Source organism: Ciconia boyciana, chromosome 1 (assembly GCF_034638445.1).
Source record: "Ciconia boyciana chromosome 1, ASM3463844v1, whole genome shotgun sequence".
NCBI classification, from domain to species: Eukaryota; Metazoa; Chordata; class Aves; order Ciconiiformes; family Ciconiidae; genus Ciconia; species Ciconia boyciana.
In genome coordinates this window covers 195,437,260-195,462,414 of record NC_132934.1, presented here as the reverse complement: position 1 = coordinate 195,462,414, position 25,155 = coordinate 195,437,260, and the positions used below count along the sequence as shown (strand labels likewise).

Sequence of the window (25,155 nt, the reverse complement as noted above, 5' to 3'; positions counted from 1 at the left end):
CATTTTTAAAAGGCCACATTTCTTGTTGGTAATATACAATGGGTTCTCTTCCATTAGCAGGTTTATTTAGCTTAACGTTTTTATTCCCATTTTTTCTTGGGATCACCCTCATGGCTACATGGTTTGTAGCCAGTCATCCAGTAAAATACACGTTTTATGTAAACCCCCATGTAAAGATCAGCTTATTGATGGTGTCAATGGAGTAAAAAATCAATGTTAGATGCCCACAAGTAAGGATTTGATCTTGGAATACAAATACACATGTGTACAGACACAAAGAGCCATTTCTCTAAGTCCTGAATAGGAATCACATTCTATTTCAATTTTGCAATGTGTTTTAAACCATATTTAACAACATATTTAAAACATACTGAACAACACAGAAACAGCTCATTTTTCTTCTTACTTTACGCATCATTATATGAACACATCTTAATATGTGTTGACTGAATGTAAGTTATCCAGAGCTGGCAAGATATCAAAGTAGTGTGTATTCAGTGCACGTGACTAATATAAGTGAACGACTTTGTGGCACAGCTTTATGGCACAGCACTGCTGGGTTCCATCGTTCACTGGTATTGAAATCAGTGGTAAAGCTCCCATATAGTAGCCTCAAAATTTGAATGCAAGTGATCTCTACCTTGCTCATGACTGCAGTATCTCAGCACAAAATTAATTCTTACATATACTACAATGCATCATAAAATGCACTGTGTTTGTAGGAAAACCAGTTTTGCTCAGTTTGGTGAAATATACTTACAGTTCAATTCTGTGGGCGATTTGCCTGTTAGTTTATCTACATGCGGTGCCTCAGCTACAAGCTCTGTCACACCAGCTCTGCTTTATCAGAGAGAGACACCTTCAAAGGGTGAGCTAATCTCAGGAACAAGCTCCAGAAAAGCCTGTCTTCCATCACGGAGTGCAGAAGCAGCCCAGGAAGGCTACTGTCTTTGCATAGGGGCCTCAGCTGTGTAGCAGAAATGGCTGGAGTGACTGAAGCCATGTGGTGTAGAATCCTGATTGCAGCCAGGAAAAATTATGCATGGTCTAAGTGTAAACTGCTCTGCATGCATGTTCAGGTAAAAAGGTCAGTGGGGAACATCCTTGTAATGTCAGTGGCTGTTTGGGTCTTGGACCCAGAGAGGAAGAAGAAACTGGAGCAACATGATTTGTTGTTCTCAGAGAAGTTGTACTGAAACACAGGAGTGGGTGGATGCTTATCTCCCCTCCCTCACTTCCTGAGCAGCACAGCTGTGTGGATAGTAGCTTGCTGCATGCTTAGGACAAAAGTACATTTTAACTTCCTCTCTTAATCCCCAGTTGTAGGCTGAAAATTGTGGTGGTTTGCATCACAGGTCTCTTCCCTCTCACATAGCACAGTTCTGTATTGACCCTTAATCTGCAATGGATCCTAGCAGTGAAATTTATCCGAAATATTTACAGTAAGATTGTTCCTTCCCTTGAGTGTCTTACCAGAGAAGTATGTTCCTTTTCTGGCCTCGCAGAGCATTGTGTAAAGCAGTACATGTTGGCTATTACTCCTGCTCCTGAAGGTATACACACAGAAGGCATGAGGGCAGCCCCTGAGTCCAACTCCCTTTCCATCCCCAGGACACCACCGGGCACAGCTGGAATCAGTGGAGAGTTTGTGGATTATCATGGTTAGAGTAACAGATTCTTGATCTGGACTTATGTCCTGCTTTGTGCTTGCTGCAAACTGCAGATTTAGAAGTTAATAGACAAATGTTTTCCATGGGATTTGCAAGATAAGAATAGTCACTGACACTTCATGTGCATTCAGCAAATATTTAGAGGTCTTTATTCCAGCTGATACATAATTTATGTTTCTTGTTTTGTTTTGTTTTAGGAATGTGCACATTATTTCCTTGAAGTTAAAGACAAAGATATAAAGCATGCACTGGCAGGACTTTTTGTTGAAATTCTTGTCCCCGTAGCTGCTGTGAGTTTATTTTTCAGGTTGTTTGCATAATTTCTTTAAATTAGATAAAACAGCTTGTGAAATAGTGTTTTATTAACGTAAAATTTTCTTTCAGGCTGTTAAAAACGAAGTGAATGTCCCCTGTCTGAGGAACTTTGTTGAAAGCCTGTATGATACAACACTTGAACTTTCCTCACGAAAGAAGCACTCATTGGTTAGTAACCCTAAGAAGCAGAGCCTAAAACTTTTTGTCAGAAATATCTCTGAGCAAGACTCTTGGGAAATTCCCAGAATTAGTTGCAAAACTTTTTTCTGCATTAGGCTTTATAACCAATACATTTCTATTTGCAGGGAAGGTTATTGTGTTTGCAGAAAATAACCATATTTATTTTATTCAGCATATGATCAAAATCAGTGTGACTCAAACAGATGTCTTCAGCTTCTGGGTCTGTGATTATTAAATGGTTAGGTTTTCTCATACTTGTTATGTGTAAACATTAGGAGCAGAAGAGAAATAATAGAGTTCACTGCTTGTCAAGCGAGAGCAAATGAGGCATGTGGGAACAACTCTTTCACGGGGCTTAAATAATACATTGTAGGAACAAAAAAATGTATAACACATGCCCTTTTAAATCCGTAACTTGGCTACTGTGCAGCTCCCTATTTCATTTTTTTCTTGTGAGATGAACAGTGGCACTGCAGTGTATTTTTGGAAGCATGAGTTGATCTGAATTAAATGAAAATCTGAGTCAGTTTGACGCTGGCCGCCTTAAGCAGTCTGTCTCTCCAACTGGGTCAGCGCACGTCAGCACTGCAGCATTAGCTAATCCGTTTTGAAGTCTTGGACCTTTTAAGTAAAGAAAGTTGTCGTTCATCCTCCCTCGTTCTATGGGAAAGTCAAAAAGACTTCCCTGTTCCCAGCGCTCTCGGCAAATGCTGGTCACTAGCACTAGTGAATCTGCTGGGAAGACTTGCAGGAGTGTGCTTGAGCTCTCTGCCACTGTTACACCAGTCCCCAGGGGAGAATCAGAGCATTCCCAGGAGCACGCTCCTGATCCGGTTTGAATTAGTGGGAGACTCGGGATGGATTTCTGATTTCACTCTGCTTGTTTTTGTGTGGCTCTGTTCCACTCTGCCGAGTTAATAAAATATTGTTGAAACTGCAGCAGGGTAAGAGCTTTGCTGTACAGTTTTTACACTAAATAGAACTTCCCCAAACTGGTGGCCGTACTTGCCAAAGTCAATACTACGTGCTTGAGAAAGGATTGCACAGCTGAGGCTTTGCATTTAATTGCTTGTCTACACATACCACACTGGAGGCTACATAGTTAAAAGTGACAAAATAGAATAGATTCTTGTGAGGGTGTGATTAGAAATACAAACATTGCGAGGAGGAGGAGGGGAAAGGCAAACAGTTGGCAGAAATAGCTGCAGTGCATATTTTCAGGCTTCCAGGAAGAAAGCCCACTCTTCAGAGCCTGAAGAGGACCTTCCTTTCCAAGATCAGTGTTTTGTGAATCAGTGCGCTCCCTGTACAGGCAGGATGGGGGCATTCATCTTGCCTCATTTTCTATCTAAAAGTGTCTCATCTGAGCTAGTCATTGAGGTTCTCTTGATAGTAAATGAAGAAAATTTCAAAACTGCAGGAGATTATTTGTATTTTCCCTCCTAGGGCTCTTCCTTAGGATGGGTTGTAACACTCTTGGGATGTTACTAATCTTTGTGATCCTGTCAAGTACTCAACTATTATAGTCATAATGTTAATATGATAAGGAAGTCTTCCATGAGAAGACTTCAGTTATCCTCTCCCATATGTATTTTGGACATGAATATTACAAAAATAAAAATTAATGTACATTTGTCATTTGCTCAAGAAACTAGGTCTAACCGAGCTATAGACAATTTATGTTATATATTATAGGAACAGAAGTTGGGGTTTATGGTGTATTTATACTTTGAGCTGTGACTGAAGTTAGAATTTTAGGGTTAATTTTGAGCATCATTGGTCTTTAAGATAAAGTTACCTTATTTTTGACTAATAACTTTAAAGTCCTGATTGGGTATATTAACATGACAACTGAAACAGAAAAGTCTTGCTGAAATAGCAAAGTCAGTTTCAAAATTAATATGGATTTTAGCTTTTTTTTTTTAGTGTAACATTTACAAGATGAGCGTCAAAGTAAGTGTTGACAAAGAGGCCAGGTTCCAGTATTTGAACTTCTACGTTCTGCCTTGCTTCTTTTTATTTTTCACTGTGCAAGATGTAACTACCAACAGATCCAGGCATTGCCTGTATTTTAATACAATTCTTTAGGGTGTTTGATATGTCTCTCAGTAAATATTGTGACTGCAGATTTTGAGGAGTAATAGGCATCTGAGCATTCACGAGTCCAAACAATCTCAGTGGGTCCTGTTGTTATTATAATAAAATTTAGTGATTTCCATGCTATCATTTCTCAGTTAACTGACAGAAATTAGCCCTGTGAGTCTGTAAAATTGTGGCCCATCTTTGGATTTATTACACTGCTATAAGTAGACATTTGGTTGTTTTTAGTTCATCCATAAAACATATCTGTAACAGCTTTAGAGAAAGGTTCCTTTTAAATTGTACTACTTAACAATGTGTTTATGTTGGCTAACGTATTGCACAAAATGGAGGAGTTAGAGCTTTAAGTTTACAGTAGCTCTGTTAAGTTACTTTTATGTTGTGTAGGCATGCAAATAATATGGTATCGACATCCATTTCCTGTTTAGGCTTTGTACCCTTTGGTAACATGCCTGCTTTGTGTCAGTCAGAAGCAGTTCTTTTTAAACAGATGGCATATTTTCCTCAACAACTGCCTGTCCAATCTCAAGGTTAGTATCTTCTGGTTTTATTATTGTGTTAAAACTTCAGTATGTACTATGGATCTGTTGCAAATCCATTTTAGGTAAATGTGCTGAATTATTGCTATTATCTGATTCCATACATAATTTTATTCCCGACAGTACAAATCCTTTAGCTGCACAGATTTTTTCAATAACAAAAAAGTATTCTTGTGCCTAGTTTGAATTTCTGTTGTTTCTCTAACTCAAACCAAGCCTGAGTCAAACAGCTGTGAAACACGCAAAATTGTTGATGAAAGTTATTAGCTCAAGTGACATACCAAAACTGACCCAATATTAACTGGCTTTTTTTTTTTCACAAAGGCATTCTCAAACAAGCACTTGTTACTACTTTATCAGAATGGAACTAATTGCAGGACACTGATTCCATTGCCTGTTTCACTCTGTTAAGTTGCATTAAAAAAACCTAAACTATTTTAAGCTGTTTCCTCCACATATCCATTCTTATTCCTTTACCATTTGTTAGATCTTTGAATTTTAAGACTAACTGTCCACTGCAATCTGCTGTGGTTCCTGGCCAGCACATACTGTTCAATACACATATGCTAGTCATCATTACTACTCCTCCATGTTTCCTTTAGTTGCACAATAACTCTTGTCCCATTCCACGCTTAAAGTGGATCTATATGAAAGGATGGTCGTGTGCCTACCTGGAAAGGCCAATATAAGAAGCATAGTCAACTGGTTAGCTCAAATGAAGGGCCTCCAAACTGCTGCTTGATAAACCAGCGGTTAGGAGGCTTCTGCAAACGGCACGGGTAGAACATGCAACCACTTTCTCAGCTCAGAGGCAAACTGTGGAGGGAATCTCTGTTCTCCAAAAGTTGAATTACCAAGCTTGTCGACAAGGTATATATTACATCCCTTATTGCTGTTGCTTTCTTGCTGTACTTTGTCTCTGTCTTGATGATGCAATTTGTACTGACTCTATTCATATGGATCTGACTGTTAGAATAGCTCTTCAAAATGTTCATAGTCTGTCTGAAGGTTTCTTTCCACCTGTACCTGAATTAGTTACTTTTGCTAAAGATGTATTAGAACCTTATTTGCAAAGAGATTCAGAAAATAAACATGTTGTTATTGCAACTAATTTTATGGATTTTTATGAGGTTATACAAGCTTTAGAAAAGGCAGCTACAGCCATAAGATCTCTGAGGAGCCAGCTGGGAATATAGATTTTTCTGAAAATTAGGGAGTTCCTGACAAATTATTTGAAACCATGAGAGAAAATGTAAGTAAAGTTGCTCCTACCTTACCAATTGAAAATCAGATTGGAATTCACCTTGCCACCTATAATTCGTTGACGTATACTTTGATTCATAGGACTCATAGATTAAAGTGGTGGCACATTCAATCTTTAGTTTGGGGAGAAGGTAAGGTAGCTGAATACATAGCTAAATTAAGAACGTGGTTGGCCACTCCTTCTCAGTACAGAGGAAGAGATGGCCCAGCCATTGAAGCAATCACTTCACCAGTCAGAGTGGCACCTCAAAGCCCAAACCCAACTCACAATGCTGAAAGAAGAGCTAGATCAACAAGAAGGAGAAATCCTTCTGTTAGAAGGAGAGTTGTGCACACCAAGACAGTATATGGGACTCCACGATCTTTTGTGGGCTCCCATGAACCACATAATGGATCGGGTTTCTCAAGAGCCTCTACACCCCATAGAGCACAATCTCCTTCCCAAAACCGTTAAGGTCAAGCATACACTGGGAAAGCTAAAAGGTTTATATTCTAATCATATTTCTGATTTTAATATAAACTGGCAAATCTCTGATCTTATTGAAACAAACTTTTCTCTTGAATTAATAAAGGAGACTCCTGCCAGGACATGGAAATATTTGACCCCAGCCAAATTCTGGCCAAAGGGCATTTCATGCTGTCCTGTTGAAAGCAGTGTAAAAGTTAATAAGTATGCTGGTTTTGAAGTGGAACATTTAACTAAACTTTATTTACAAAAACATATTCAAGGCAGGAATATTTGGACTTCTGCTTATAGGGATTACTTCCTCCTCTGCCACACAAGCTCTTGTTACCTTAACTCAGTTAGCCACAGTGTCTGCTGTTTGCTTGAAAGCTTTGGGGTAAGAATAAACTTTAATAAACGTACTCCACCACCTGTTGAAGAAATCAAATTCTTAGGACTGAAATTTACAAGGACTGACATGATGATACCTGATGAAAAATGGGTTGAAAGTAAACAGGTTATTAAACAAATTGATTGTAACAAATGTTACGATTTTAAAATCCTGCAAAGGTTAATAGGCCACGTAAACTTTGTCATTCCTTTTACTACTTATTCTAATCACGTGCTACAACCATTGTATGCTGCTATAACAAACAAAAAGGATTTTCAATTTCCTGTTCCATATAAAGCTTTATTGTATAAAATGTGTTGTCAATGAGTTAAATGGAAATTGCAACCCAAGGACAGTGTTCCTATTCCTAAGCTTGTGACAGATGCCACGTTGGAAGTTGTAGCCATATCGCATATCATTAGCAGGTTGTCTTCCTTTCATTTTGCAGGACCTAGACCAATACACATTCAAGAATTATTGATGGTATTAGTTGTAGTTTCTTTGATCAAACCACGGTCTCTGATCTGTGACTCAGCATTTGTCTGCAGACAAAAATTCAGCTTTTTGCCATGGAGATTTGTACTGTTGGGCCAGGCAAATCTTATCTCGGGTCAAAGTGTACTGGACTCCTTCGGAGTTTAACCCAGCGGATGGTCCAACATGCAGGAAAGCATCTGATTGAACTGCATAAACTTCCACCCTACTCAGAAAGCCCTTAAAACTGCCACAGAAACAGAAAACTGCATATGACCAAAGACACTCAAAGACAGTCTTGTACTAGTTCAAAAGTTTCCAAAAATAAACAGCAATCCAGACAGATAATCCAATTCAGTCCAGCTGATCCCAGATGCCATATTAATTAGACCAGCCTAAGCATCCACAGATTTTTAACCTTTCACTTTTGAATATGTGCAGTACATTTATTTATCTGCTGTGTTCTTCATACCAGGTCTCCACCATAGGGCAACAGCTTTTGAATTGACAATCAGCTGAAGATGAGGTTTACTTTTCAGAGTCAAATTGAGGTGATTTTCAAATAGAGATTTTAAATTGTAACATATCTAATTTAACTAACTTGATACTTGGGTTTTTTGACAACTTAAGGAAAGGTAGGTCAGATGCATAAGCATGCTGCAGCTACAGGAATGGGGTACTGGGCAGCTATGAGGCTCTATCTTTTTGTACTGTTATTACAAAAACTCTGAACCTTGACATCCGTTAAGTGCAGAACTTCCTTTCTAATTTGTGCCTGAAGTTTATTCTTACGTTATATATTTCTCTAGAATAAGGACCCAAAAATGGCTCGAGTTGCACTGGAATCTCTGTACAGACTACTGTGGGTTTACATGATCAGAATTAAATGTGAAAGCAACACAGCTACCCAAAGGTAAGATGCTGTATTTGTAATGATAATCAGGCCTTGTAGAGTGGATGTTGCCAGTGAAGAGGTTTTATAGTTCTCCTGAACTCCTTTGAATTGAACCTATTCCTGTTGTGAAATAAAAAACTCAACTGTATGCAACAAAATATTCCCTTTTGTGGCACCGTCAGTTATTCTTCCAACCATTAAAATTACTGTATAAAGTGTTTCTGCTTTTGGAAGAACTAAAAATCACTCTTTGCCTGGTTAAAGTTAGAAATATTTTTGTAGTGGCATGTCATTGACTGGTTTATTGTTACTTGTAATGTAGTAATGAAATAAAATAATTACATTGAATTTGTAGCAAAGGATCAGAACAAGATACCCCATTACATTTTCATTTCAAAGGAAATACATTCTAGTCTTTCTCAATGGAGTAGGATTTCCAATTTACGTTTCATAGTAAGTAAAGGTCTACAAGGTCCAGAAATGTCTAATGCTTTTTTTCCTTCTTTTACAGTCGACTTATTACTATTGTCACAACACTTTTCCCAAAAGGGTCCCGTGGTGTTGTGCCAAGAGATATGCCTCTAAACATCTTTGTGAAGATAATACAGTTTATTGCACAGGTATGGGAGAACCATGCATATGTCTTTCCAATTAATGAATAACTTGTTTTCCCAATAACAAATTAACAAATAAGTAAACTTCCATTGTCTGAATTTTTTGCAACCCCATTGTCAGTATCTTTCATCTAGACAATGATAAAATTATAGATTGAGCTGGGACAGACTTCTTTTGAACAACAGATTTTGATTAACTTCATTCCACTGAAAATTAATAAAAATATTTTCATTTCAACTCAAATGTATTTTTTGTCGGTTTTTGGAATTGCCAGCAAGTCAGAAAATGCTCTGACTGGCAATAATTAAGTTCAAAATAATAAGCCATATTTTGTCCTGATACTGAATCATTCCTACTATATAGGACGAGTTGCACTGCTTTTAAAGCAGTAAGTCAGAGGAAAACCAAGTTCAGCATGTAGTTGACACATTCAGTTCTCATCAGTTCAAATAGGAATTGCTAAAATAAACTAACCTTCAGTGCTGGAAGTTTTATCTCTATTATTACTTAAATTCAGAAAACATTCCCATTGAGCAAAGCACTTAAGCACATACTTAAAGTCTCTGAATAGGAATGAATTAAACAGATGCTTAAAATCTTCCCTGAGCTGTGCCATCTGTGAACAAGCTTCTTTTATATAAAATACTATGTTAGTACCATAATTACCACAGTTTAAATGAAATAATTAAAAGCTTTATTTCCAAAATGGATCATTTTCTATTTAAATGTTATAAATTTTTGAATTTGTCAACATACAGCAGTGTTGAAAGCTTAGATCTGATAATATGTTCTGCATACTTCTGAAAATCTGCTTTTCTGTACATTTAAATAAATCCTGATTAAACTGGTTTTCAGCATTCTGTTGCCTTAACAAAAATAAGTAGCAGAAGTGAGCAGCTTAATGATTTGCAATATTGTTACTATTTTAGGAACGTTTAGATTTTGCAATGAAAGAAATTATCTTTGACTTCCTTTGTGTTGGAAAACCAGCAAAAGCTTTCAGTCTCAACCCTGAGGTATGATGTGCATCTGCATTTTTTTCAGTTAGTATATACTGTATTGTGCTACATTTACTTTCTGGTTATACTCTAAGCATGCTTTCACCTTTGTCCAGTTTTCAGGCCAAATCTTGAACTTGATTTATGGGTAAAATACATCTGTGGACTTTGATCTGTGAAATGTCACATTGTTTATGCGTATCTCATTTTTCCTCAGTGTATGTAGTGCAAATGTATAAAACAAAAAGAAAAATATAAATAAAACTATTGATCACAGTATGTCCGTATCACTCTGCTGTTGTTATATGCAATGCCTTAAACTATTTTACTATAAAAATAAATTTTCTGTAACAATTTCAATGTTTTTCAAAACAGTTTTACTGAAAAAGACTACAAGATGCAAGAAGAATTGAAGATGACAAAAAAGAAAAAACTCTAGTAAAGTTTTACCACTCTGACTGGTAAAGCTCTATTAGCATCAGTGTCATGAGTCAGCTTCCTAGTGCTTTCCCTAGAGAAAACAATCAGAAAGTTTAAAAACTTTATAAAAAAAAAAAATGTGGTAAAATAATGAAAAATTATCTTGAAAATAATTTACTTTCTTATAATTTTGAAAACATTTTCATTTGAAAGTTAAGAATAAACACATGAAAAATAAAAAGCATTTGTGATCACCTCATAAAATATGTCCATATTAATCTTGCAGTCATATCTATTCACTAAGATGTTAAAACAGAATGACTTACCTTACAAGAATTATATTTGATACAAAAAATATTTGGAAAAGTAGATTAAACTTTTTACTGTCAAAAGCAGCAGAAGTGACAGGCAAGCTTTACTTTGAGCACAGCTTTCATCTTTCTTCAGCAAAGAAAAATGAAACAGAATTCTTGAGCAGGCAGTCCCCACCACATTCTGGGTCAGAGTCACCTGCAGTATTGACTGAGGAAGGTCCTACAAAGGACATAGTGTATTAGCATTGCATGAAGCCGAGCTTATAGGGAATGGACATGGTCCTTACCTTCTTCATGAATCAACAGCTGAAATTTTACTGTTTCTTAACAACAATGTAAGTCCAAAAACAGTGAAATAATAGAGCTACTTTTTGATGTACATAGACTTTAGCATTCTAAAACAATACCCACAATCTATGTAAATGCACCTCTGGGAGACTGTAAGTAGGACAGCCTCTGAGTTCCTGGAATATGTTCCTGGGAAATTGAAACATTCTGGTCTTTCAGTTGTTGCAATGCAAAGCCTGCAAGTTTTCCTCTGGTGAATTCCCTGAAGACATTCAGATCACTTAGCCTCATCTTCCTGGTGTTTTCACATTGCAGCTTCGGCGCTGAGCACCATTCCAGACTTTTCACACAGTATGGTCAACTTTGGGGCCTTTTGAGACAGTTACTGATCTTTTTTCATAATGACTACGTAGGACATTTGTGTTTAACTGAAGGTCCGGTTAAGATGTATTACTAAACTCAAGGTCAAATCCACGTGTTTTGTCCTGAAGATAAAGCAATAATGTACTAATGAAAATAATTAGAAATAAAGTTTTGAGAGGGGAGAGCACTGCTCATAGTGCAGATATGAATTCACAATTTATTTCATGGGTGTTTTTTGTAAAATATATCAAACTAGTCAATGTAGCAGAGATACAGAAAAAATGCTGGCAAGTACATACTCAAAATTTCAAAGTAATTGAAGAATATGAGTAGAATATGATTATTTGATTATGATACTCATTCATCTTCTGAACTTTACAGAGAATGAATATTGGTCTGAGAGCTTTCTTGGTAATTGCTGACAGCTTGCAGCAAAAAGATGGTGAACCTCCGATGCCAGTGACTGGAGCTGTCCTTCCCTCTGGAAACACTCTCAGAGTGAAGAAAACATATTTGAGCAAAACTCTTACAGAGGAGGAAGCTAAAATGATAGGTCAGTAAGAGAATGGACAATATAGTAACTTGGATGAGAATTAATGTGAAAAAATCTTCAGTATCTGAGCAGACTAATTTACTATTGTTACGTATTCAATTGATTTCTTTATTGTAAACATTTACTTTATTGTGCATTCTAATGAAATATATGGTTTAGTTTGACAAATATTGGGTTTTTTAATTACTTTCTGGAAAAGTCCTCGGTGCTACACAAGTGGTAGCAACCCTGTGTTCTGGGGGGGTTAAGTACACAGATAGTTAAGAATTAGCTTCTTTCAGTGCTGCATAGCTGTGTTTATTCATGGATATTCATCTTATTAGAAACAGTGCCTGTGCTCAGAAAATGTAACAGCTTTGAAACAGCAGATTCCTTTGATATCCTCATTTTAATTGCAGTACCTCACGCCAAGTGAAACTTTGAAAATAGCAGAAACTTTTAAATGTAAAATAAAGCTGAACTGAAGTGCCTAAGTTAAAAGCACCATTACCTTGGGCTTCCTTCATAGTCAGTGTAGAGAGAGAATCCTGTGCTGTAGGAAAAGAGCTTCTGTATCATGCCCTGAAGGTGCCTGTTTTTGCTGGCAAAAAAGAAAATTTGGCTACTCACCTTAGCACTTCGTTAAGTCTCCGAAGTTACATGAATGAAACAAAGTCTACATACTTCTACACCAGTGCCAAAGACCTGTGTTGTACTCTTGCTAGGTCATTGTAGTAATATCAAGAAAATAAGCAATGTAAGACCCACTGCTGTTGAAATGTACAACAGACAGTATTTAGTGCTGTCACTAATTCAGTTCATTTTGGTTACTTCTCATGCATTTGATAATAAATGTTTGCACTATTGAATTCTTATACTTTATGAGGAATTTCTTCACTATTTTATGATACAATATTCTAGTTTCCATGTATATCCTGTAAGATTAAGCTAGGTAATTCCTGTATCTTCTTTTGCCTTCCACTCTGCCATTGAACTTTTGATCATATCAGATCTGAAAATTGATGTCATTTTGAAATTCTAAGCTTACATTGTCTTTATCAAATAGGAAAAGAATTGACTAGAGAATAGATGATTAAAAATGTATTGCTCAGTGTTAATATTTAAAATTTCATTAAGAAAATTAAAAATGTAGCCTTTGATGAATATAGAAAAAGAGTTAATTCAAGTTTTATTTTTAAAGTATTTGATGTCCATCAGCTGCTGTAAAGCTGTATGTCTAATGTTGTTTTTCACCTAAAATGTCATGCCGTTAATTTCCATACCAAATAAATTTTAGGAGAGCTCATTCAGATTCCTTTTTTTTCTTTGCCTGTAGTTTTTAAACCTTGCTACTGGATCAGAGCTTTTACTTCTGTCATGAAAAGTCACAAAATATATTGTATACTTGGCAAGCTGTGCAGCTTCATTTGACTATGTAGGGACATATTTTGACTAGGTATTTTTTAATTTTTTCTCCAGGAAAAATGTGTGTGTATATATATCTCTTGGGCTATTTTTACATACAATAGCATTCTTTTTGGAGAGGGCAACATATTCTGGAATCAGGATATCATTACTAGTGGAATATGCTATCTCATGAGGAAAACGTTTTTCTTAATTCATGCAGCACAGCATGAGTAAGCAGCTTTCTTTTTCAAAATATATGTATCTATAAATACCCCAAATTATACAAAAATGCCTATTATTGCAGGTATGTCATTATATTATTCACAAGTAAGAAAAGCCGTGGACAACATACTCAGACATCTTGACAAGGAAGTGGGGCGGTGCATGATGCTAACCAACATACAGATGCTTAACAAAGAACCTGAAGACATGATTACGTGAGTGCTAAAGAACAGTAAATCCCATAAAGTATTGAGATGTAATTTCAGAACTTTTTCTGTATTTCTGTCTATCATGAGTCATCAGAGAAACAGCAAGAAACAGGAACATTTAACTTAATAAGCATATACTTTGAAAAAGTTTATGACAAGTTGATTGTACTTTGCATGTTGCAGTGTTTGGAATAGAACTGATGCTTTTGATGTAGCCAAAATCACGTGTGAATCCTATGAATGTTTAGATGGTAAAAGTTGAAAGCCCAGAGTGCAAAACCTGTCAGCCATTCTCAGAACACTGTTTCAGGGTATATTTGCATCACTGAACTTCAAAATGAATGCAACAGATTCTGTAAATCCCTATTAATAATAATCTTTCAAAATTACCATTACTATTCATGCTTGTAATCAAAATAAAATCTTAATTAAAAATCCAAGTAATTTTGTGATAAGAGTCTTGGATTTAAGCAGTACCCCACTGGAACAGAGTCAAACCAGTACATCTCAAGCAGTGTTGAACAGCAGCATTTTACACTCACATCCAAAATTATTAATGAGGGAAGTTTCCTGGAGAGAGTTCTAGTGAAGTGGACATCTAGTAGACTTTAGAGACACAGAGACATCATTTGACACATGCAGAGCACGGATTGTAGTGATCCCAACTGTAAGGAGACTTTGTATGTCTTTCCTGTTAGAGGGGTGGACATGCTAGAAGAGAAACAAGCCTTGGAAAAAAGTTTGAGGTGTAATGAAAAGGACATTAGTCTCTTTGAGATGATTTTTTTTCATATACTGTCAAAAAAAAAAAGACAACTTGCTAAAAATACCTTGAGTGGTAAAGAGACTGTAGTGACTGGCCAAATTCAACTACCTTTTACAGCTGATAGAATCTTTATGTTTTAATGTCATTCCTCTGCCCTTGTTGCTGTGACTGTGTAGATGAGATTGTAAGCTTAGTGTCTTTAGCATTGTCTTACTTTATTTATATTAAATGCCAATATTACTATCCAATAGTATTTCCTATTTTTCTTGTAGTACTACCCGGTATACTGCTCAGTGCTCACAGCCAGTTTTCATAACCATTTTGGGTATCCAGGCTTTTGCGAGAGGGAAAGTGAGTTTTGAAACTCACATCTTACTCCCAAAAGATAATTACATAGTAAAACCTTGAGCACTTAGATAAGAAGTGTACTTCACCTTAGCTGTAAATGTATTTCTACGGTTTCTCAGCATCACAAATGTGTTGTTCATTTTTAGACACAGTGAACAAATAGACTTTAAAGAGTTTTAAATTTCAGGAAGTCTTATGGTTTGATAGTAACTTTTGTCAGAGACATAAAGATTTTCAGGTTGGAAGATCTAGACCTGTAAGTTACTGTATCTTTGTGTAGTACTTTATATCCAGGTGAGCTGTAACTTAATATACACACTTGAAAGGAAAAACACATTAGAACACATTTTTATTTGTTCTTCCAAGGCAAAAAAAATATCTGGGATGCTTAATTATCAGTCAGTCTAAAATCATGTGAACTCATGAAAAGCATCATTAGCTGTTACTATCAGCATTTTAAATGGCCCTTTTAAAAACTGCATTGTGCATGATAACTGCAAAAGCCAATATATTGTTTTTATGTAATTGCTTATCATTTTATTCACAGAACTTCATGCTTCACTAGAGTTACGTATTTATTTTGAGTTCTTATGGGCTCTAATACATAGATACAACACTACATTTATGTGTATTTTAAAGTTATGGGTTTTGTCATGTTTATATATAGTTAATGTTATTGTATAAACTGAATATCATAATGATATTTTTAATAACAAATAAAATAAGAATCAGAGGGAAGTAGCTAGGCAATGAATAGTCATAACATTTTAAAGTAGACAGATTCTGGAATTTTCTTTGCAGTGTTAGACATGCTTCTATATTTAATGACTGATCCTTTAAGCATTTATTGTTGAAGTAGTAAATGCCACTCTGAAGAGTCTTACTAAAATCCTGACAAAGGAGCATCTTTGGCATCCTCCACTGGGATATGAATTTCAATACTGGTTATAATTACTTTCCAACATCTAGTCAGAACAGGGCATCCATTTTTCTAACATACAAACCTGTTCTTGCAAGTACTTCAAATATTTTTGCTGACAACACCTAACTAAAATCTGATACTGCTGGTATGGAAACACAAGCTTCCAGGTGAGGACAGCTGTCACTGTGTTCATCCAGAGCTCATCCTGTTGGATCCTGAGTCAGCCAGAGATGACTGCAGAGCCCTGTGAGGCCCCCCCTTGCCAGACACTTCACATGCTGTGCCTGGTAGCTCAGATAAGTTGGGAACTTGAACCTCAGATTTGGATCTTCTCCTGCTAGTCTTCTGAGCAGCTGATAAGCCACAGAACATCCACAGATTTTATATTTATAAATAATTACTCATTTGCCTTCATAACAGTTTCCTCTCAGACTATTATTTTACATGCCTCCATTTTAAATGCACAAACTGTTTACCCTTGCTGGGGACTGATAATGAGGAAACTCTGCAAAGTTCACTTTCCATTTCCAGTCAGCAAGGAAGACTCATTGGTTTGCCTGCAGATAAAATTACCAATGGCACTTTACGGTTTACAACTATAAAAATATAATATTTTGCGCTAGTTATTAATGCAACTAGTATTTGCATTAGCAGTAATAGTTCAAAGTTTGTAACCAAATTCTCAGATGAGATGTTGTATTTTACTCTTTTTCAAGTCAAATGCTGACACCTTCTTTCAAGATTTATCTGTTAGGATACAGGTACCATGAGACAGAGATAATTCATTGTGAAAATAGTTTCCCCTCATTGTACCATTTAAGTCAGTAGATTAAAATCATATAATCATATTATTTTATTGATGTAATACCTATCCAACCTGATAAGTATATAGGGTGTTAAGAGAAAGAATGGTATTCACTAAAAAACTGTCTTTAATCTTTGAATTAAGTAAGCCTAGTGTCAGTTTATGCCTTTTTTGTACCCATTATTTCAGTGAATGCTCAGTGTTACTTTATAAATCTTATTTTAGACTTGTGAGATGGTATTACATTCAAGCTTTCTCTGTGACTGAACACAGAAGTAAGGTATCCAGATGCAACATCCTCTGTTGGGTGGAGAGGCAGAGTAATGTAGCAAGCAGGGCATTGGGCTGGGGTGCAGGAAAATCAGGTTCATTTTCTGTTTTGTCACTGAATTTCAGTGTTGTGTTGAGCAGCTTACAGTGCTTCTTGGTGTCTCTCTTTTTCCCCAATTCTTTTCTAGTTTAATCATCAGAAGCATATTAAAGCAGGAACAGTCTTTCTCTGCATGTTTATAGTAGGGTCCCTACATAGGACCTTGCTTTTTTGATTCCTCCAAAGCATATTACAGGCTAACAATTAGTAATATTGTGGGAAAGACTGTACAGTTTGAAATGCTGTTATGCTTTGGTTATTTCCTCTATACTCAATTGTCAAATAATAGATCATTGAGTTAAAAATGAGCAAATAAAACCCCACATTTTGGGGTCTGTCTGAAGGACTTCTTTAACCTGCATTCTTACAAAAATATTGGACACAAGTCAGAAAACAACTGCATCTGTCGTGAAAATAATCAGCACCTGAAACATGGGCTACTTTTAGAAGACTTAAGGACTCCCAACCTAGATTTTGGTTCATGCTGAACTTCAGACTCAACCACTTTCCCAGGCTGTTAGGGAGCAGTTGAGCCATTCCACAGATCAGAGCAGCCTTGGGGGTACTAAAACATGTTTTAGCCCATAATGGTTGCTAAAGTGCTGCTATCTCAGGCAAGGATCAACAGAAACTCTCTGGCCATACCTACCTCTAAATTATGCTTCTTTTTCAGTGTAATCATGTGTGGTGTGCGATTTCCATAGATGTGTGCCCTATTGAGGGCAACTGTCTGGATCTTCAGTCTTGTTATTTGGGCTTCTTACATATCTGCTATTTGCTTTATACAGCTGGTGTAATATAGCTGCCCTGTGGTGGGGAACACCCCAGCTTTTTCCTCATTGCCTCACCTGAAGCTTGCATCATGCAAATGCTGATCTTGATGGAGGAACTCCCCTGCATTATAAGACCATCTTGATATATCTGCCACTTGGTCTCAGAGAGAAACAAATAAGTCAATAATAATTGATTTTTCAAGCACTGCATAGATATGATGCATGAAAAATGTCAAAACCGAAACCATTTATTCAAGGAAACATTTATTCATGTTTCCTTCTTATTTTATTTATAGGGTCTAGTTTTCTGTCCTGATGTTCTTACTAGGCCTCTGGCACTCCATTATGTCCAGCCCTTTTCTGAAAAACTCTAGGTGGATCATTTAACACAGTTACTTGTTAAGCTTAGTCAAAATTCTGGTTTAATTTTTCAGCGGTGAAAGAAAGCCAAAAATTGATCTGTTCAGAACATGTGTTGCTGCTATTCCTCGGCTGCTTCCTGATGGAATGTCAAAACTTGAGTTGATCGACTTGCTGGCAAGGTAAGCTGTTCAAGCATTAAATGACTGCTCAAGGGGAACAGAATGAAAAACTGAGCCACAGTATGTGTAACTGTTTCTTAGACAAAACTATATGCTTATAAAAAAGTAATCTGATATTAATGGATAAGACATAGAAGTCCTAGCATCCTTTTACAAGCATTGTGTTTATATTATATACTCCTAATTTTATAAGGGAGTAGATATGTCATCCAGAACTCTTTTCCATCAGTATGTAGATTACATGATATTCACCATTTATTGCCTTTTTTTAACCATCACAGCATTCTAATTAACAAGAGAGAACATCTTTTCTCTGTAGTGGAAAAACATGGAGATACCTGTTTAGTTTTGATTTATGATTCCCACATGTCTGTTTGATAAAACAGAATGTGCTAGATGTGGTATCTTTCCAAATACTTTCTAATTGATAATAATTATTTTAATTAAAATAAATTATTTTTTTTACTATGAGAAAATAAAGAAAAAGATAAGTTTAAATTTCATATCCTCCCTGCTTGGGGTCCATTGAATTTATCTAGGTAGACTTCACTTCACTGAAGAAGGTAGTCTACAACACATGACAGCTAAAACAGTTTAGGTTTCAGGACATCAAATCAGTGACTTACTGCAAATAATTATGATAACAGGTACTGGTCAGTACAGAAAAGTCTGTTACATTTCAGTTCTAGTATGCAAGTCAAAGATTCCAGCATGTGTTATTTATGTAAGTGGATTGTGTTGGTAAATGGAGCCACGAGGCCCTTGCAGCATATTGCTCTCAGGTAACTGTGACAAAGCAAAGCAATCTTTGCTACTCCATTCTTGCTTTTGAAACATCTGTAATGAATGGCAGGTGTGGGAGTCAGAGGGTTACATGCAAAAGTAGTTTATTCTGCTCTATGAACACCCAACTCCCAGTGATGTGCTAGAACAGTGAAACAATTAATTCTGCTAGCAGTAAAGAGTGCAGACAGCCAAACAAGCCAAATTGCAGCCAAGGGTAGGTGTGCTGTGGTGCATGGCCAGCTTGATTTCCTTGTGTTTACATCCTCTGCTATAAATCACTTGTGGGTTGTTTTAAATCATTACATTATCAAATTATACAGATACCATATTAAATAGTAACATCAATTCTGCTTAAAGGAAATTAAAAAGGACATGTTTTCCTTTAATCCAATTTTTTAACTTGCTTTCTATCCTTTGTAATGGCCTTAATTGAGCTGGTAGAAAGCATATATCCACTCTGGTCACAGCTCTTCAATCACAGAGGATTGTCCAGGTCAGACCTATCACTACTCTTAAGAAAGTTTGGAGACTAATGTGGATTTCTTCATAAATTGGTGCTTCCCTCCTTAAGTCTCACAACTGTCAATATAACCACTGGTCTATCTTTATTCTATCATCAAACTTCATGCAGAAAAGGTCAGTTGTGATTCTTTACCCACAATCAGTTTGTAAGCATTTCTTGAATAATTTCCATGCTGGAACAATGCAAGCAGTAGGTCTGCTGGGTTATCTGACTGACTGTGAGGAGTGAGACATCAAGAGGAGCTGAGGACACCATCTCTAGAGCAACTTTGGAAGCAATTACATGCTCAGCCTTTCCCCAGCAAGAGGACCTTTGGGAAGCTGTTCTCATCTCCTTACATGTACTCATGCTACAGCATCTTTGAGACATTGATACTGTTTCAAATCAGATACTCAAGTATAAGCAATTATACACAATTTAGGTAAACACAATTTAGGTAAAAGTAAGTGGATGCATAATAGGTTGGAAAGCAGTTAACAGACAGTTCATGGTTCAGGAGATGTATAGCATGGTGTTGAAATAACTGGATAGGGTCTCAGTATTGCAGAGCAGGATCACAAACTGAACACACACAAAAAAGTGATGTTTCTGTTACAAGGTGAACCTTATTCACATGTATAAATAGAAATAAGTCTAAAAGATTTTTGAAAAAGTTCTTCTGGCCTAATAATTATCAAGGTTGCCTGATTTGGAGAACAACATCCAAGCTGGGGCATGGCAGTTGAAGAAGAGACTTACCAGAGAACAAGAGAAAGAAAGATCAGTGGATTGAAAGAATTAGGTCTATTTAGTCTGGGACAGTGTGGAATGAAAACAGTCTACAAACATATAGCTTCAGAGAATAAAGTAATAAACTGTTTAAGGAATTTATACCTGTCCTAATCTTAATCTAAATCTCCAGACTACCCCAGCACCAGAGCTGCTTCTACATTCTCTATACTATGCCATGTTTATTTGGGTCCAGATTGACTGCTTCTCCCAATTATGAAAAAGTAGTCCCAGGGGGCAAGTCTTTGCTGTTCTAGAGAACGCTGCATTACAGTATTGTGTCTTTTCTGGGTCAGAGACTAAAATCAATACAAGGATAAAAAATTTTGAAGAGGTGAGGTTTCAGCTCCTCTCTGTTTTTGTAAAGAACCCGAGAAGCTGTTCTGCCAGGGATTTGTGTGGGGCTGTGTTGTTGGGATGGAAAGCTGTTAAATATTTTCTTTTCACTAAAGATAAAATAACATCTTTGGGTTAATGGGTTCTTCTATTCACAGTTTGGTTTGAATTTTTCATCCTCACAACAGATGTGTTTTGGCTTTTTCCAGAAGGAGCCTGTAACTCAGCAGCTAGACTTTCTTCCAGGACAGCTGTATTCAAATTATAAGCCATAAAGCAGATGTCAAGTATATACTGTACCTTTTGCCCTTTCACTGCCCATTGAAACCATTCATTAAAAATTCCCAAGTAGGTCTTAAATTTAACTGACTCAAGTGCGAACAAACAAACTAACATTTACTTGCTTCGTCAAGCTGCCTGTCATATAGTGGTAATACATAGATGCATTCTTATGCTCAGTTTGAATTGCATCTCATTTGATAATGCTGTTGCACAGTAACTTGGGCTTAAAGATATATGTCTTTTGTATCCTCTTTTCCGTTATTACTTTGTATCATTGTGGAAGTTATTTCGTGGATGACTTAATCATAGTCTCAGGGGTTTTGCTTGTTTTTCTGGTTCTGGCATTCCAAAGAGGAGACAAAAATGGTCCTTTCTTAGCACAACAAAATACTGTGTTTCCAAATTTATATAGAAAGTCACAAGGTTATTAAAGCGTAACAGTTATTTTTGGAGTCATATTCACTAGGGGTGAAGTTTCATGGCAGTTGCTTTCCTTTGCCTTAACTGAAATGTCCCCTGCCTTGCAATTAGGCAGCTATAATGAACCAAATTTGTTATGAGCCGCATCTCATCATACACTTCCAACTGAATGGAATTTGGTTCCACTCCATTTGGCTGTTTAGGGTTTTTTTTCCTAGCTTTCTGTCCATTTCTTTGTAATGCGTCCTCATTTTCAACTATGTAGATTAAATGTAAATAAAATACTTTGAAAGTGAGTTCTAACACACTACAGAAAATTACAGTCTCATGGGTAATAAAAACAAAGTACATCATAAAGGCAATGAACCAAACATTTCAGAACACACTGATCTGAATATACTTTATTCTGCCAAGCTACCAACACACAAGTGGTTTGATAATTTTTGTGTCAAAAGAAAGTATATAGAATTTTTATGTTTAAAAGAACTTCAACATGATGCAAATACAGAAGGAAATAAAATTTTAAAATGGGATCTACAATTACACCATCTTTCAGAAAGACTTTGGGGGTGTCTGATGTGTTTTTAAAAGTATGGAAAGTCCTGAGGCTGTTTTTCCCATTTCCCTATCCTAAGTTGTTTAAAACATGAAGCAGCTTTTTAGTTCAAATGCTTCTTTTTTTTTCTTTTGAAGATTTGCTTTCAATAACTGTGATTTGCTTCCTGGCTAAAGATTAATTTTAACTGTTAGGCAGCTGAGGTGTTGTGATTCCTTTATTTTTATACTGAAAGTAAACAAATAAATACGTAAATTGTGAAATTATGTATTAACCTGTAAGCCTTTTTTTACCATAACTAAATAGAAGTTATTTTATAAATGAGTAAATCAAAAGTATACTTGGTTCGGGGAGACAGCAAAGTTGCCAAATTATGTGCTTTAAAGATACTATCTTTTAGGAGTGGAACAAAGACTTCTTTTGGATCCATTAATATGTTCAGGCACTGTTGTAGCAAGAATTACAGTATAAAAACAGGTTAAGGATGTTAATTGTGGTCAGTAATAATGAAACCCTGATAGTATCATTGAAATTTACATTGTCACTGGGAATTTTCCATCGGTGTTAAATTACGGAGAAACATATGCTCCTTACCACAATAAACACTCCTTAGATTTTTATTACCTGACATTTACTTTTACTTACAGGCTGTCTATCCATATGGATGATGAACTTCGACACATTGCACAGAATTCTCTTCAGGGTCTACTTGTTGACTTCGTTGACTGGCGGGAGGATGTACTCTTTGGTTTTACTAATTTTCTGCTACGTGAAGTGAATGATATGCATCATACCCTTCTTGATACTTCACTGAAGCTGCTGCTACAGTTGCTTACACAATGGAAGCTTGTAATACACACTCCAGGAAAAGCTTCTGAACAGGCAAAAACCAGATCTGCAGAGGTATGAAATCAAGAGATCTGTGTCCTAACATTTATACTAATTGAAGGCAGAAATTATGTTCGTTGGTATTGCTGTGGTTTATGTATTTTGTATTTATTCACCTGAGAAGAATTCACTACGTAAGATTTTTTAAGGTAATTAGTTCAGCTGTCTTTTGAGGACAGCTATGTCCTTGTGTAACACAGCAGATGTTATTGTTGTTGAGCAACATAAGAGAATGCATGTCAAACTGAAATAGGCACGTCAACAAAAGCACATAAAGTGAAATATGTGTATGTAGATGTGGCAGAAGGACATTTTCCCAGGACTGAAACTGATTGATAATGCTAGTGGGAACACTGAGAAGAGAGACATGGATCTTCCCATAGCCATTTCATTTGGTTGATACAGATACATCAGAGAACCCAATTGTTTCTACAGCCTGCTGTCTCCATGTGTTACAAACATTCCTGGGAACTGAACAGCTTTGCTCGTGCTCCTCCCATCTTCACTGTCCCACAGATAATTTCACTATGAGAGATGATTTTCAGCCTTCTTATCTCCTAACCCAATCACATCGGAAATTTTTTTCCTTTGGGCAAGCATGATGTCTGCTTTATATCGCAGAGGATCATTAATTAATAGGTAATAATAGTATTACAAAAAATGTAGAAAAGGGAAAGCCTCGTATATTTTTCAGTAAATATTGTTACCCTTTACTGATGGGCTGAGGTTCTAGAGGCCACCTACCAGGATAAGGTGTTGCCTGCGACAGGATCAAAGAAGGACCTGAGGACCTGCTATCTGGAGTAGAAAAAGTGTGAAGTCTTCACAGTCTGACTTACCCATTCATTTTTTTAGTGGAGGATGGAACAAAGCAGGTAGTTGAATTGCAAACTAGAGGGAGGGGGTTGGCCAAAGGACTCTGCTCATATATAGGTTTTGTGGAGCAAGGTAACTTAAAGCAACGAAACTTGGTTGTTTGAGGGAATGCTGTCAGTCTCCTACTTCAGCATTTACATGGCCTATGCATTTTGTTTCTTTATATGTCCTTGTTAAATAGAATATTTCTTGGAGACCTGGTTTTCAAACACCATCACTCCATTTTCCTCCCTTGCACTGTTCTACAGTTGGTACCAAATGGATCCAGCCACAGGATACAGTCTGAAAGAAGCCCCTATTCTAATGTGCTACATGCAGTCGAAGGATTTGCACTGGTTCTGCTATGTAGTTTCCAGGTTGCTACACGTAAACTAGCTGTTTTAATACTCAGAGAGATCCGTGCTTTATTCCTGGCCCTTGGCCAAGCAGAGGTATGATTTTCCTTTTCTGGAACTTTGAATTGAAATTTTCCAAAGATAAAGCTCAAAATTGCTATCACAGTTGCTTTTAACATAATTGCTGCAGTTTAGCAGGTATGCACTTAGTTTCTAAAAAAGCATTTGGTTTGAGCTACCATTTCTAGTTGCATTAACACTGCAAACCTTTCTGTATACTCAACAATGTAACATTAATAACGTGCCCTGTACAAGAATTTGAAGGGAAACTTGTACAGCAACTTAATATTTTCTCTTGGCATGATGTGAATATAAAAGACACTGTAAAACCTTTTTTTACTGCATGGATAATTTTTGTATTGTCAGGATTATAAATTTGTATTGGAAATGAAACTCATTCTTGTAGCATACTATTTTGTAAAAAAACACAGTACAAGACACATTTAAGATTATTCACATACATTTTCCTTGTATAGTAAAGACCTCCAAGTCTTTTTTATGGATATAGAAATATGGGGAGTCATGTGTGTTGGCAGTCACAGCTCAGTGAGCCATCTAAATGCCTAAGAACACAAATATGTGTGTTCATGGCAAAGGAATGCTTTAATAAACAGTAAGCTAATTTTTCAGTCTTTTGATACCAGCTATCCAAAGTCATTTGAGATTTTCTGATACGTGCTTTTGTTCGGTAAACAGTGAGCTATAGCCACAAATTAACTTCATTGCAACCACAGCCTGGACTTGGTTCTGAGAAATGCACCCATTGTTACCAATGAATTTTTTTAGCCATTTTAGATTCATGTCATAATTTTTAGATGGTTCTATTTCATGTACCAGAAAAATAAGAAGGGAAATAATTTGGTCAGGAGAGCAGTTAACTTGTGTTCTCTGTGTTATGCAGGATGATGACAGGCCTATGATTGATGTCATGGATCAACTGAGTTCTTCTATTCTTGAAAGTTTTATTCATGTGGCTGTTTCAGATTCAGTAAGTACTACTTTACTGTTACTGCTAGTGTTTACATAGTGCATGGACATAACAAATATCAGACATGAAATACTAAAAATAAAGCTGCTAGAAATGAAGAAATCATACAGCTTTAAGGCTCCAGCCATCTCCCCAAGAGCTCCAAGGCTCCACAATGTCCCAGACAATCTG

The 25,155-nt window shown here is 36.4% G+C and overlaps 1 protein-coding gene across 5 annotated transcripts in view; it reads left to right on the top strand.

The window, feature by feature from the left end:
* The window catches only part of FRY (FRY microtubule binding protein), a 256,233-nt gene that overhangs the window by 141,096 nt on the left and 89,982 nt on the right, over positions 1–25,155 (top strand). For all 5 annotated transcript variants that reach the window (XM_072850395.1, XM_072850394.1, XM_072850393.1 and 2 more), the window contains exons 9-20: positions 1,868–1,960; positions 2,055–2,153; positions 4,694–4,795; positions 8,187–8,290; positions 8,784–8,892; positions 9,817–9,903; positions 11,652–11,823; positions 13,514–13,646; positions 18,059–18,166; positions 22,485–22,740; positions 23,850–24,032; positions 24,898–24,984. In XM_072850395.1, coding sequence (XP_072706496.1) covers positions 1,868–1,960; positions 2,055–2,153; positions 4,694–4,795; positions 8,187–8,290; positions 8,784–8,892; positions 9,817–9,903; positions 11,652–11,823; positions 13,514–13,646; positions 18,059–18,166; positions 22,485–22,740; positions 23,850–24,032; positions 24,898–24,984 — 1,533 coding nt within the window. The remainder of the gene's footprint in view (positions 1–1,867; positions 1,961–2,054; positions 2,154–4,693; positions 4,796–8,186; positions 8,291–8,783; positions 8,893–9,816; positions 9,904–11,651; positions 11,824–13,513; positions 13,647–18,058; positions 18,167–22,484; positions 22,741–23,849; positions 24,033–24,897; positions 24,985–25,155) is intronic.